A 13,488-nucleotide genomic window follows, 5' to 3' on the forward strand; every position below is an offset into this window, starting at 1 on the left:
TTATTAATTTTATTACAATCAATACATAGCAATCAAGTTTTTACAAAAAAAAGAATTATGCTAAGAACAGATCGATCCCCACCCTTGAGAGAGAGAGCAAGCCAAACGGTGTAAAATTTAAGGCTTGTAAAAATACCTAAATCAACAAATTCTCTGTGCTTTATAAAATCATTTCAAAATATTACTGATTAGATCCTGCCATGTTTTGAAAAAAGTCTGCACAGATCCTCTAACTGAGTATTTGATTTTTTCCAATTTTAAATAATATAACACATCAGTTTCCCACTGACTTAAAAGAGGAGAGTTTGGGTTCTTCCAGTTTATCAGAATAAGTCTGCGTGCCGACAGTGTAGTGAATGCAATCACAATTTGTTTGTCTTTCTCCACTTTAAGACCCTCTGGAAGAACCCCAAACACAGCTGTTAATGGGTTAGGAGGGATTGTGAGTCCAAGACTGTCTGAGAGGTAATTAAAATTTTTGTCCAGAATAATGTTAATTTGGAGCAGGCCCAGAACATGTGACCTAGTGAGGCTGGGGCTTGGTTGCAACGTTCGCAGGTTGGATCATGCCCTGGAAACATTTTGGAGAGTTTTAGTCGAGACAGATGTGCTCATATATAATTTTGAGTTGTATAATTGTATGCTTTGCATATGGAGCTTGAGTGAATTCTCTGCATTGCTACTTTCCACTCCTTTTCTGATATATTAATTGAGAGGTCATTTTCCCAGTGTCCTCTTGGATCTTTGAAAGGAAGGGATTGTAAAAGGATTTTATATATTGTAGAGATGGAGTCTAACTCCTTGAAATTGAGCAATAATTTTTCCAGCGTGGATGAGGGTGCAAGATGAGGAAAATCTGGAAGGTTCTGTTTAACAAAGTTCCTGATTTGAAGATAGTGAAAGAAATTTGTAGCTGGAATGTTAAATTTGGAATGTAATTGTTCATAGGATGCAAAGACGTTGTCTATATAAAGATCTCTAAGCAAGTTAATTCCAAATTTTTCCAGATATTAAAACTGCATATGTTTGTGAGGGTTGAAAGAGGTGGTTCTTTTGCAGGGTGCCACAGAAAGAAGCTTCTCCGTCTTAAAATGCTTTCTACATTGGTTCCAGATTCTAAGTGAGTGGAGCACAATTGGGTTATTAGTGTATTGCCGATAGCGTGTGTTTATTGGAGCACAAAGCAAGGAATACAAAGAAGTACTGCAGGATTTTACTTCTATTGCGGTCCATGCCTGTATATGTTCTTCTATTTGTGTCCAGGTTCTTATCGACTGTATATTTGCCGCCCAGTAATAAAACTGGAAGTTAGGTAGAGCCATGCCGCCTTCTGCCTTTTGTCTTTGTAGGGTCGCTCTTTTGATGCGTGGATGTTTAGAATTCCAAATAAATGAGGTTATTGTTGAATCTAATTGCTTAAAGAACGATTTATTAATGTATATTGGTATGTTTTGAAATAAAAAAAGGAGCTTAGGAAGAATATTCATCTTAACAGTGTTAATTCTTCCAGCTAGTGTGAGATGAAGGGTTGACCATCTATGCAAGTCTTGTTTAATTTTTTCCATGCAGACGATTTAAATTTTGTTGATAAAGAGCTTTATGTTTACTTGTGATGTTTACCCCGAGGTATTTAAACTGTTCTGCAATGATAAAAGGAAGGGTGTCTAATCTAATATTATATGCTTGCGAATTCACGGAAAGAGTACACTTTTATTCAGATTAATTCTGAGACCAGAGAGCTTTTGAAATTCTGTGAGTGCTGCTAAGACTGCAGGCACAGAATTTTCTGGGTCCGATATATACAGTACCATGTCATCTGCATATAATGAGATTTTCTGTTCCAGTCCTTCTCTGCTAATCCCCTTTATCTGATCAGTATTTCGACAATGTATTGCCAGTGGTTCAATGGCAATTGCAAACAGCAGTGGTGACAAAGGGCATCCTTGTCTTGTGCCACGTTCTAGTTTAAAGTAGTCTGAGCAAATGTTATTGATGCAAACTGAAGCTTCTGGGTTAGTATACAGTAATTTAATCCATGCACAAATGTTCGGGCCAAACCCAAACTTCTCCAAAATAGTAAAAAGGTATTTCCATTTCAAGTTAGAAACTTCATCATCTAGTAGTTTAGTCAGTTTATCTTTAGGGAGCCCCCCTTGGTAAACATCAAACTTGAACTGCTGAATTTTCATTATTAGATACTCTTACATTACAGTCTATGGAGTCACCAGTTATGAACAATTTATTTTCGGCAATAACAGACAAGCATCTGAGTGTTGAATACATAAATTTGTGACCTGGATACTGGTTTACCTTTTGAAGATCATGGACTTCTTTTGAACTGTAAACCATTTTTTATGTGGTAAAAATGATGCTACTGCTATATTTGGCCACTCTCTGATCACAGGGTTGGAGGGGCGCATGGTAAACTCAGAATGATCTATTTATCTACACAACATGCTGGGGATGATCGGAAGAACCCCTCATTAGCATACACAAAGTTTTGTACCAGCAAAACCAGTCTATTTTAAGACTACAGGAATGTACAGTGTTTTTTTCTCAATTAATTTGGCATTATTCCGCTGGATTCCAGCTTTTGTCTTAAGAGTATGTCTATTTGTCTCATTGTGGGTTTTGTTTAGCCATGTTGAATTTCCAAAAGATCACCCACCATTTATTTATACCAAGGTGACACTGGGCACTTTGCACAAAGCTAACTGAGTGTTGTCAAACTAAAAGTATTTCTGAGCAAACAAAACCAATCACTCAAATATTGTATGGTCATTTTCCTTTTGATTAATTTTGTTTTGCATTATCAACTGTAAGTGTTTTTTCAAAACACGATAGTGGTCATATCTCTGTTGTAACTAATGGGCATAACATATTTATATTATTGGTACTGTAAAGCCTAGAATTGTTCTTAAAGAAAAATAAAGAAGTATGTTTAAAAATCTTTGCCTATATAGGTTTTACCTTGTTTTTGCACATTTCATTTATGCATCAAATATTACTTGCACTCAACTTAAATTCAGTTTTTTATTCATTGTGTGTGTGTGTATATATATTTATAACATGTTTCATTTTTAGTCTTATGCAGGAAAATATATCCCAGCAATTGGTTATTATATCCACCAAAACAACCCATCAGCTAAAATCAAAATCAACTTCAAGGGGATTGCAATTGGAGATGGACTCTGTGATCCTGAAATTGTAGGTTGTTTATGTTTTAATTATGTGAAAAGTACCTTTTAAGTTACAAGCTCATCGTGATAAAAGGAAGTCTTTTGTCAGTGATCAATCTAATAGCTTTTAGGTATAATCCCTTCCACATGTAGTAAGAAAGCCTTTGTGTTTTTTATATATATATATATATATATATATATATATATATATATATATATACACTTTGTTCTTGACCTACTTTAGCTGTGAGGGAATCCTTTTCTTAATGTCTTTTTTCTAACATGTAGATGCTGGGAGGATATGCAGAGTTCATGTATCAGACGGGCATTGTAGATGAGAAGCAAAAAGAGTTTGTCAAGCAGCAAACTGATCTGGGAGTGATGTACATCCAACAGAAAAAATGGGTCAAAGCCTTTGAAGTATGTACCATACATTATTTATTGTTTGATCCATCAATGTATCTATCAATAATTCAGAAAGGCAATACTCTACAGCTAAACACACTGCAGATTTCCTGATTTTGTGCTGCTTTTTGTATATATGCAACACATTCATAATCTACTCTTTCGTTCATTTTTTGTTCTTCCCAAAAAGTAAGTAAAGTAACATAAGTGTGAATCACCCTATAACAGTTTTCCCTCTTTGTTATATAAGTTTATTTTATCTTTGCAAAATGATGTGATACCTTCCCTAGCTGTAGCTACAATATCCTCAGTATAAAGATATGTTATTTATGGACTAGCTGTCTAGACCTAAATTTATGGTTGTGGACTCTTCTCAAACAGTACTACTATGTTTTCTGGCTGGAGAATATTGGTGGTGGTACTGACAGACTCTTCCATTGTAATATATAATATAGGATTTGTATTTTTTATTTTGACTGAATAAATCAAACTTTTTTTGTTATGATATATGGACATTTTGCTAAAATTAAGTAATGTAAAACATAATCCTTTTATGTGAAAAGCACAATCAGCATTTTTGTCTCATTGGCACAAACTGTAGAAATATTAATATGCAAAGTTTAAATAGTGTTTCTTCTGAAAGTGTTTTTTTTACCTTAAAATAATTACAAAGAAAATCACATCTTTTCCAGATAAATATTTGTACTGCAAACTCACATGCTCAAGAAAATTAAAATATAAACTTAAGAATTTACTAATTTAATATCAAAAACTGAGGTTGACAGTTCTAGGTTCTGCTTCTTCTAGGCTTTAGTTTGTTTGTTTTTCTTAATAGAAGAATTAACCAAACTCCATGAAAATGGTTTGTGCAGTAGTATAGCTCTCGATTTCCAACTTGATACTTCCATCTGCCACCTTTACTGTGGGCATAGCTCATCCGACATAGTTAGGTTTTCATCATTCTTGTGCTCAATGGCCAGTTGCAGATGAAATTTAAGGTTAATCTTTTGACTTTTGACCGTTAGAAAAAGGATAGGTTGATAAATTAACAGGTTCGTTCTTACCATTCTCCTATCCAAGACAGTGTTTTGAAGAGCTGTTGATATACTTTACTAATCCACCTTTCATCTAGTTTTAGTCATTTAAATCTGTGGTCATTATTTGGCTTGCATTGACTTCCCTCACAAGTCTTTTTCAAATTTTAAAGGAATACTCCATTCAAAAACATTTTTTTGTATATGTTATTTATCTGATGTAGTTTATGGGAGATGGTTAACAATGTGAAAAGAGTCCATTGGGGGTAAAAAGCAAAAAAAATCTTACATTAATCATGTTGTATTATCGACAAGTCAATTACCCAGCCGTATGCTCAAAATGTGCAAAACACTTGCTTTTTTTGCTAAAATAACATTTAACATATGGTTCTAAACTAATCACTGTATGTCATAAACAGGAAGCTAAAGTACAATACAATACAATACAGTTTATTTTTGTATAGCCCAAAATCACACAAGAAGTGCCGCAATGGGCTTTAACAGGCCCTGCCTCTTGACAGCCCCCCAGCCTTGACTTGAAAAATGGAAGAAACCTTGGGAAAGGCAGTTCAAAGAGAGACCCCTTTCCAGGTAGGTTCTGTACAGTGGGTGTCAAAAAGAAGGGGGCTAATACAATACACAGAACACAACAAATCCTCAATATAGTATAAAAATAAACATTTTACAAGTACGGAGCAGATATTAAAAGTAGATGATATCACATAATATGGGGCCAGCCAATACAATGAAAGGACCCCTCTACCCCACGATTCCTGCAATCCTCCATCAGGGATGACTTTACCTTAGGCAGGCAAAACAACTTGGCAAATGGGCCATGGCACCAAGTGCTACATTTGTTTACCAAGAAGCGAAACAGAATAGGTGAGGGTTAGTAACAAATTATAACAATCATGTTACTTATGTTTTAGTGCTAATGACTAACAACAGAGATGCAGTCTGTACAGTTAATCAGCAGCTCTAGTCAGGATATGCTAAACTGAAGTAGTGAGTCTTCAGCTAGGATTTAAAAGCCTAGACCGAAGGGGCATCTCTAATAGTGGCAAAAGCTCTATCTCCCACTGTTATTTTATTAATCATTGGAATCATAAGCAGACCTGGCATCTTGAGATATTAATGTGAGCTCAGGTTTGTAAGTCATGATAAGTTCAGACAAGTAAGTTGGACCTTGGCCATTTAATGCTTTATATATTAAAAGGATGATTTTGAAATCTGCCCCAAACTTAACCGGGAGCCAGTGTAAGGATTTAAAAACTGGAGTTATGTGTTCGTATTTTCTTGTTCTTGTAATAATGCTTGCAGCAGCATTTTGGATTAACTGGAGGCTGTATAAAGAACAGTTTGAACATCCGGTGAACACCGCATTGCAGTAGTCAATCCTACTAGAAATAAATGCATGAATTAATTTCTCAGAAAGTGTCATGGGAATGATATTTTGAATTGAACCCGTCCCCCAATTCACTGGTTTAGTCATGCCTTCAATTCAAAAGTGGAATATTCCTTTACGTTTTGATGGAAGCCTGTTTTATGGACCCTATAGATCACATTACAAGAAGTAAAACAATTTAGTCAAGAACAGAATCGGTGCAATACTCCAAATGTTAATGTTTTCCCTTTTCTAGTTAGTTTTTGGGAAGTGAATGCAACTTCTTTTTTATCAACTACTGCATATCCTTGTGAGGACAGTTTGTATCATTTGTGAAAACTACAAGGTGCAAGAAGAAAGGTTGGTGAATCCTTATGAAGGTAGCACATATTTGTTTTCTTCATGATAAAATATTTGCTGACAAATAACTAATTTGTCTTTCAATTTTTTTTAATCTTGACAAATAATAAAAATACAGTTTGGAATAAGTAAGTGAGTTTAATTAATAATCCAGTAGCATATGAAAACATTTGGCAGGCACTATAATATGAATCCAGTTATGTTTTGCATATTAATGTTTTTGTAGTTTACATTTATAAGACATGTTAATTATGCTGGTATCACATAAAAAGTATTCTGTTTTTGAGTACTTACTTTTAGGGAAAACATCCATTAATCAAAGAGTATATAAAAAGTATTAGAACAAAACAGTAGTAAAAATCAAATCTACTAAGGACATGACAGCAGCTAGAGTATTCAGGAGAACACAGGGTTTGAATAACGTAAAATACCATATATTTTAATGAGGATGTTAATACAAATTCAAAAGCACACAGTTTTCCACCTGTTTCAGTCTCTGCTCCATTACCCTATTCCTAGGTACTATATTATTCACAATTGTTACATATGAAGGTAAAATTCAGCTTTTTGTGCTCATAAGAATTACTTACAAATCCTTTAAAGCCATGTCAGTTTTTTTGTGCAGTGCCTCCTGACTCACCAGTACAAGGTAAACCCCACATATGATATACTGTTCAAGCCATCTTAATGTCTAGTTATACATCTTACATGATGTTGTGTGTTTTTTTTTTTGTTGCTCTCTAGAAATGAAAAGTCCTCATTGTTAGACCATTTAAGACCATATTTTGTGCAGGTGATCCCCCCACTGAGTGAAAATGAGTAAACCAATAAGTGTCTTCACAAAAATGATCAAAAGGACTTGGAGTGGTGTATGCTACATCAACCGACCCCTGTGATTCACCCCCTAATGGCCTGTGAGGAGTCAAAGTTGCTCCTTTTCACTAAACCTATAAAATGGGGACTGATAATATAGGCATGTGGATTGTGATTTTACGCTATTTCAAGATTTCTGATCATGAGTATGATATGTGTGGTATGTTTACCAGTAGTCCTAGCCCTCTAACAACCACTCCTAGAAACATAAAAATGACAAATTTCAAACATGAGGATGTGAGATATTTTTGTAGACTATTTCAAGGTCACTAATTACAAATAGGATATTATTTTTGAATTGGATCCTTTATTAAGGATCTAGCCCTATTATTATTATTATTATTATTATTGTTGTTTGTATATTTCTGTCTTATAAAGTAGATGAATTAGAGCAGGCAGCTTACACTAATTCAGAATTTTAAATTTTATGTCTGGTTTATTTCTGTTTTAGCTACAGATTAATAAAGATTAAAATATACAGTGGTACCTCAGCATACGTCCTTAATCTGTTCCAGATTCTTTGACTTATACCAAACAGGACATATACCAAACAAATTTTTCCCATAAGAAATAAAGAGAAAATGATGAATTCGTTCCCATGAAAAAAAATCCTATTGTTATTGGCATATAATTTAAACACTGCTTAATACTAAAATACATAAATACAAAAGCAATTAGATGAAATAAATGAAAATTTAACCTCACTTTACTTTTTAATAACGTCTTTGTTTTTCACAATCGTAGATACCGTTGTTCTCGGCATACAGTATGCAGCCGGATACGCATGCCACCTTCATACTTTTCAACAGTCAATTCAAATTTACTCGGAAAAGCACAAAATCACGTGAAAATTCACAGAGAGTTATAGTGCGGGTTGTTCACTGAATGCTAGCAACTGGCGTACTGACGCTCGTGGGCAGTCGTGGCTTTGTCTCGAGAGAGGTAAACAAGGGTAGCACGCGGTGTTCTAGCACATATTTCAAACAAAGGTCGTATACCAAGTAAAATTGTTTGCGTCCAAACAGGACATACACCAAGTTGGACTTATTCCAAAGCGGACATATATCGAGGTACCACTGTATATGTTTGTGTTTATGTATTTTTATGGTCAATTCCAATCCCTGTTTGCCTATTTAAAGGCATTATACTGGTTCTTGTCTTGGATCATCTTATACCAAGATTGAAGGTTTAAATTACTGACTTCTGTTTACAGTTCCCATATGAAATTATTTGTGTAATGTAGAATTGCACAGATTGCTTATTTAGTGGAATAGATGAAGGCAGAAAAGGGAAGAGCCATGTAAAACGCAAGTATATGTAGGGCCTACATGAGTAACTTGGTTACTCTAAAGCTCTGGGTTGCACATGATGCACCTTAAATACAGTTCGGACCAAAAATACACTTCTCATCTCAATTCCATACTGTTCAAAAGATATGTTTGTTGTAAAAGTACTTCATTAGGTTCTGGTATGTCCATGCCTATTGTTTTTATGCCCTTTCTCAGTGAAATTGTTTAATTAAAAAAAAAAAGTCTTACAAGCATTGGTATGCTTCTATTATGTGATCAAAAGAGAAGTTTACTGTGTATGTGAACCTGCCTAATTTAACCATCATAACCATACAAAACAAAAGTGAAATTAATGTTATACTTAGGAATTTCGTTATTTCATTTTCATATTAACATAAAAACATATAAAGTTAAGCTTCTTCTTTTGGCTGCTCCCGTTAGGGTTTGCCACAGCAGATCATCTTGTTCCATATCTTTCTGTCCTCTACATCTTGCTCGGTTACACCCATCACCTGCATGTCCTCTCACACCACATTCATAAACCTTTCCATAGGCCTTCCTCTTGCCTGTCAGCTCTATGTTTAACATCCTTTTCCCAATATAAAAACATATAGAGTTAAGTATATAATAATTATGATTAAGAAATGCACTTGGGATCCCTTAAGTATGCCAGAAACAAGTTTAGTATTTCTTTTTGTATTTACTGACTGTTGTAATCAAAGGTGGCTAGATTTTGAAACATTTTTGATTCTTCCTGTATTCATCAACTAAATGATGCTGCATGTTGCCAGTTCATTTAAGAGAATAGAGTGGTTTTCTTTCTCATATATTTTTGTCTTGAGATTAAATATACAGAAATATGAGATCAAAAAATTGATTATACATTTGTAATTTAAGATTTTTTAATGCTATTTCCTGATATTTTGGAGATCACAGAAAATTCTTTTTTTTGTTTATGTGAAAATAGATGACACACTTTTGGACTATTGTATACTTACAAACAAACACTGTAATAATTGAATGCATGGTTTGTCCATTATTTTTTTGTTTCCTGTAGTTTAAACACTTCTTGTATATGTCTGGTTAAAGATATGAGCATCAGGTTTTATGTCTTTGCTAATATATGCTAGTTACTAAAGCTTTGCATGAAACCACTGAAATCTTTTTGTTTACTTCAGATTGTTTAAAATTGAAGGTTTCACATTTTTTCACAGTTTATATTACTCAGGTTGTTATTTGACAATGCAAATAAACTTTTTCTAGTGTGAAATATATTTGTTATGCTGTAACAAAAACATTTTCTTGTTCATCAAAGTGTTTTCATCAAGCCTTCATGGCATTACATTTTGCATATGATATAGATTAGCCTTTTAAGATAATGGGAGGTTGTATGTTCACCACGTGTTTCTAATTAGTTTGCTTCTAGTGCTTAATAAAGTTCTGTGAAACACATTTTCCATCTAGAATAATGTCTGCTATTTTTTAAATTTTATTCTTTGTAGGTTTTTGATCTATTGTTAAATGGAGACCTTTCCCAGTATCCATCATTTTACCAGAATGTTACTGGCTGTACAAACTACTTCAACTTTCTTCAGTGTCAGGTACTTTCTGCCTTGCTTACTTGCGTACTTAATTATTGTGTAGAAGGCTTAACACAGGATTGCTTGGTAGCTATAGTGTAAATAATCAACAGTTTTTTTTATTTATCCCAAGAAACTTTACACACAATTAAATCAATTATATATGCATACAACTATGAGGAATATACTTAAAATTACAAACAACAAAATAAATATAACACTCTCATTCATGCTTATTTAAAAGTCCATATATTTTTTTTTTTACATTTTTCAGTTAATAAACAGCAAAGTGTCCCTTCATCCTCCTTGGCATCAAAGGACAACAACTCTAAAAACTAAACTGAACAACTACACTTAGCTAGATTTCTTTTTAATATTGATTGCTTAAATTCACTTGAAAGAAGCCCATTTGAGTGTGCAGAAATGTTAGGCCCCTGCAAAAGGCCCTAATCTTTCTCAAGAAATATTAATCTCATGACATTTTTATATACATATTGTAGCAGATAGAGGCGTGGTCCACCTCTAACACCCTCAGGTACCACTCTGAACACCAGGTGAAAGTATAATAACTATTATTTTTATTATTACACAGTGCACAAAGCACCCTCCACTCTACACTCATAAATCACAAATAAATCTTCAACCAATACTCTTTCCTCCTCGCCCAGACACTTCGCCCTCCTACCTCCCAGCTCAGCTCACTGTCTAGGCTTTCCCACAATCCTTTTATACACCCTGACCCGGAGGTGTACCTGCCCCATCAGTCCACAGTTCCTTATTCCTTCCGGGTCAGGGCAAACAGTCCTTTTCTTCACCCCGGGAGCACGTTGTTTCTTCCCGTCACATGACTATGACGTACTCCCGGGTTATAGGGCACACGCGAGCCTACGAGCCCCCTTACAGCGACGCCTGGTGGCCCCCAAGGTATCCAGCAGGGCTGTGTATAAACACTACATAGTCCATGATGCCCTGCCGGAACTCGGGGCATGATCATGCTGTCGGGAGAGCTCCTCCTGGCGGCCTGGGGGTGAGGGCCAGAGTAAAATGCCGGCAATCCACCACAATATGTAGTGTTTACAAACCGATTTCTGTATGGGGAGACTCCCAGGTACTTGTATACTTGGACCACCTCAACTTCTATTTCCTGGATGGAGACCACAAAGTGTCATACTGTACATGTCTAAGATGGCTGTTAATTTTTTTTTACTTTTTGCCTTAAAAATTGTGGTCATAAATGTATTACAATTGTTATATAACATTGTCTATTTGAAAATCTAAAAAAATAGAAAGAAGTGTAAAGTGAAAATTAATAGACATTTTAATAAAAAAAATTCTTGGACTCTTGCCTGTTACGCTGTATAACTAGAATTGCCAGATTATCCAGATGCCAGATACCAATATGGAATTGAGTCAAAAGAACAATTCTTGCACATTGAACACCTTCAAAAATCTACCTGCTCAGTCACTGAAATTATGTAGACTATGTTACTTACGCACTGCAGATGACATGTTATGGACATTAAACCAAAAATGGCAACATAAAAGCAAACAAAAAAGCTCATAATAAGTAAAGCACAATCCATGAACTCTAAAAATGGATATCAACACCAGTCAGCAGTGTTACTTAAAGCTGTGTTGTAAGTTACAAAAAACAGAATTAAAAATAATGTTCTTTTTTAGCTGCTGGTGCTGTTTGATGTTTACGTTTGTCACTAGAAAATCTCATAACTGAAGTACATAAACAAAATCTTGCACCCTCAAAATTCTGCCTGAGGATAAGTAATTTTGAACCCGCTATATCCCAACACAGGGTCAGGGGGGTCTGCTGGAGCCAATCCCAGCCAGAACTGGGCAAAAGGCAGGAACAAATCCCGGGCAGGGCATACACCCACACACCATGCACACACTAGGGACAATGTAGGATCGCAGTACACTTAGCCTGCATGTCTTTGGACTGTGGGAGGAAACCAACGCAGACACAGGGAGAACATGCAAACTCCAAGCAGGGAGGACCCAGGAAGCGAACCCAGGTCTCCTTACAGCGAGGCAGCAGCACTACCACTGTGCCACCATTCCTCCCATCAGGATAAGTGTGATGGCTAAATACTGTAACTGAGCTACTATGAATACACAGGGTGCATTAAACAGTGCTGTAATTACTTCTGACTCGAACAGCAATAATCATCCTGTACAAAGTGTATAACTTCTGCTTTGACAATCATCCATTTTAAAAAAAAGATAAGGGATAAAAAAAAAAAATCTTGGAGGCACAAAATAGTGTCCGTAAAATACCTTGTATTTTCGCAGCTGAGGGGAGACTGATCAAGAATACAACATATGGTGTTAAAAATCTCCAACAGACCCAGAAACCACCCTAAGACCAAGAAGTACTCATTGTTGAGCTCACAACAACTTGCTTTACTCACTTGCCTCTACAATAATAAATGTGAATGTCTATCTAGCCACCCAGCTTTAGATGGGCATAAAGTCAGTACTACGATGCTGAAAAAGAAACTCTTCAAAAGTGTAACACGTGTTCAGAAAACATTATAGGCAACATGTAAAACACACAAAAAAATACAATAAACAGCATAATTTGCTACAAAAAAACAACATAAATATGATACATCCTTAGTTTCCAAAACCATCAGAAGAGATGAAAATTGTACACCTTACAACGAGACCTTGCCAGAGTGATGTCACATTGTAATAACTGTATTGGTGAATGGAGGGCTGCAAGTCAGTAATTAATATAAAGAAAACAAATAGGAAAATATGCAAAATAGTGTGTAAATGCTGGCAACCAGCTGACATTGCTAACAGTAGCTTTTTGAACACAATAAGAGGAGATGAAGCAACAGGACTCTATTTACATGAAGCTGTTGGCAGTGTTAACATGAAGTAAACTACAAATTTTAACTTACCCCTCCTAGATTTCATGATTTGTAACGTCAGCTGAATTCTCTCTCTCACAGTCCCTCTGTCTCTTTCTCACCCTTACCTTCTCTGTGCAACACCTATACTTTAGCCATCTATCTTCTCTAATGGCTGCTTAAGCACCCACTATGGCCATTGGGTCTTAAATGATTTCCTCAAGGCTACACAATAAATTGGTAGTAAAGGCTGAACCAGCAAACTGGTGGTTTAAAGTCTAACAGTGTAGCCAGTAGTACATATATAATATGTTTATACATTCAGTTATAAAGCAAACCTATTGATAAGCCATCACCACAATCAAAAAATGTAAAGAGAAAAAAACATTAGAAATTTTTCTCCTGAAACAGTTTACAGGTAAAACCTTGAAGTAACCAATATTAGCTTCACATATTTTATATTGTATTGTGAACAGAATAATAACTTACTCTACCCTAATAAAATATTTAA

The 13,488-nt window shown here is 35.2% G+C and overlaps 1 protein-coding gene across 2 annotated transcripts in view; it reads left to right on the plus strand.

Annotated features, from left to right (window-relative positions):
- Nucleotides 1–13,488, plus strand: part of cpvl (carboxypeptidase vitellogenic like) — a 134,088-nt gene that overhangs the window by 63,289 nt on the left and 57,311 nt on the right. For both annotated transcript variants that reach the window (XM_039736431.1, XM_039736432.1), the window contains exons 9-11: nt 3,085–3,207; nt 3,468–3,599; nt 10,027–10,125. In XM_039736431.1, the coding sequence (XP_039592365.1) occupies nt 3,085–3,207; nt 3,468–3,599; nt 10,027–10,125 (354 nt within the window). The remainder of the gene's footprint in view (nt 1–3,084; nt 3,208–3,467; nt 3,600–10,026; nt 10,126–13,488) is intronic.

This window comes from Polypterus senegalus, chromosome 15 (assembly GCF_016835505.1).
Source record: "Polypterus senegalus isolate Bchr_013 chromosome 15, ASM1683550v1, whole genome shotgun sequence".
NCBI classification, from domain to species: domain Eukaryota; kingdom Metazoa; phylum Chordata; class Cladistia; order Polypteriformes; family Polypteridae; genus Polypterus; species Polypterus senegalus.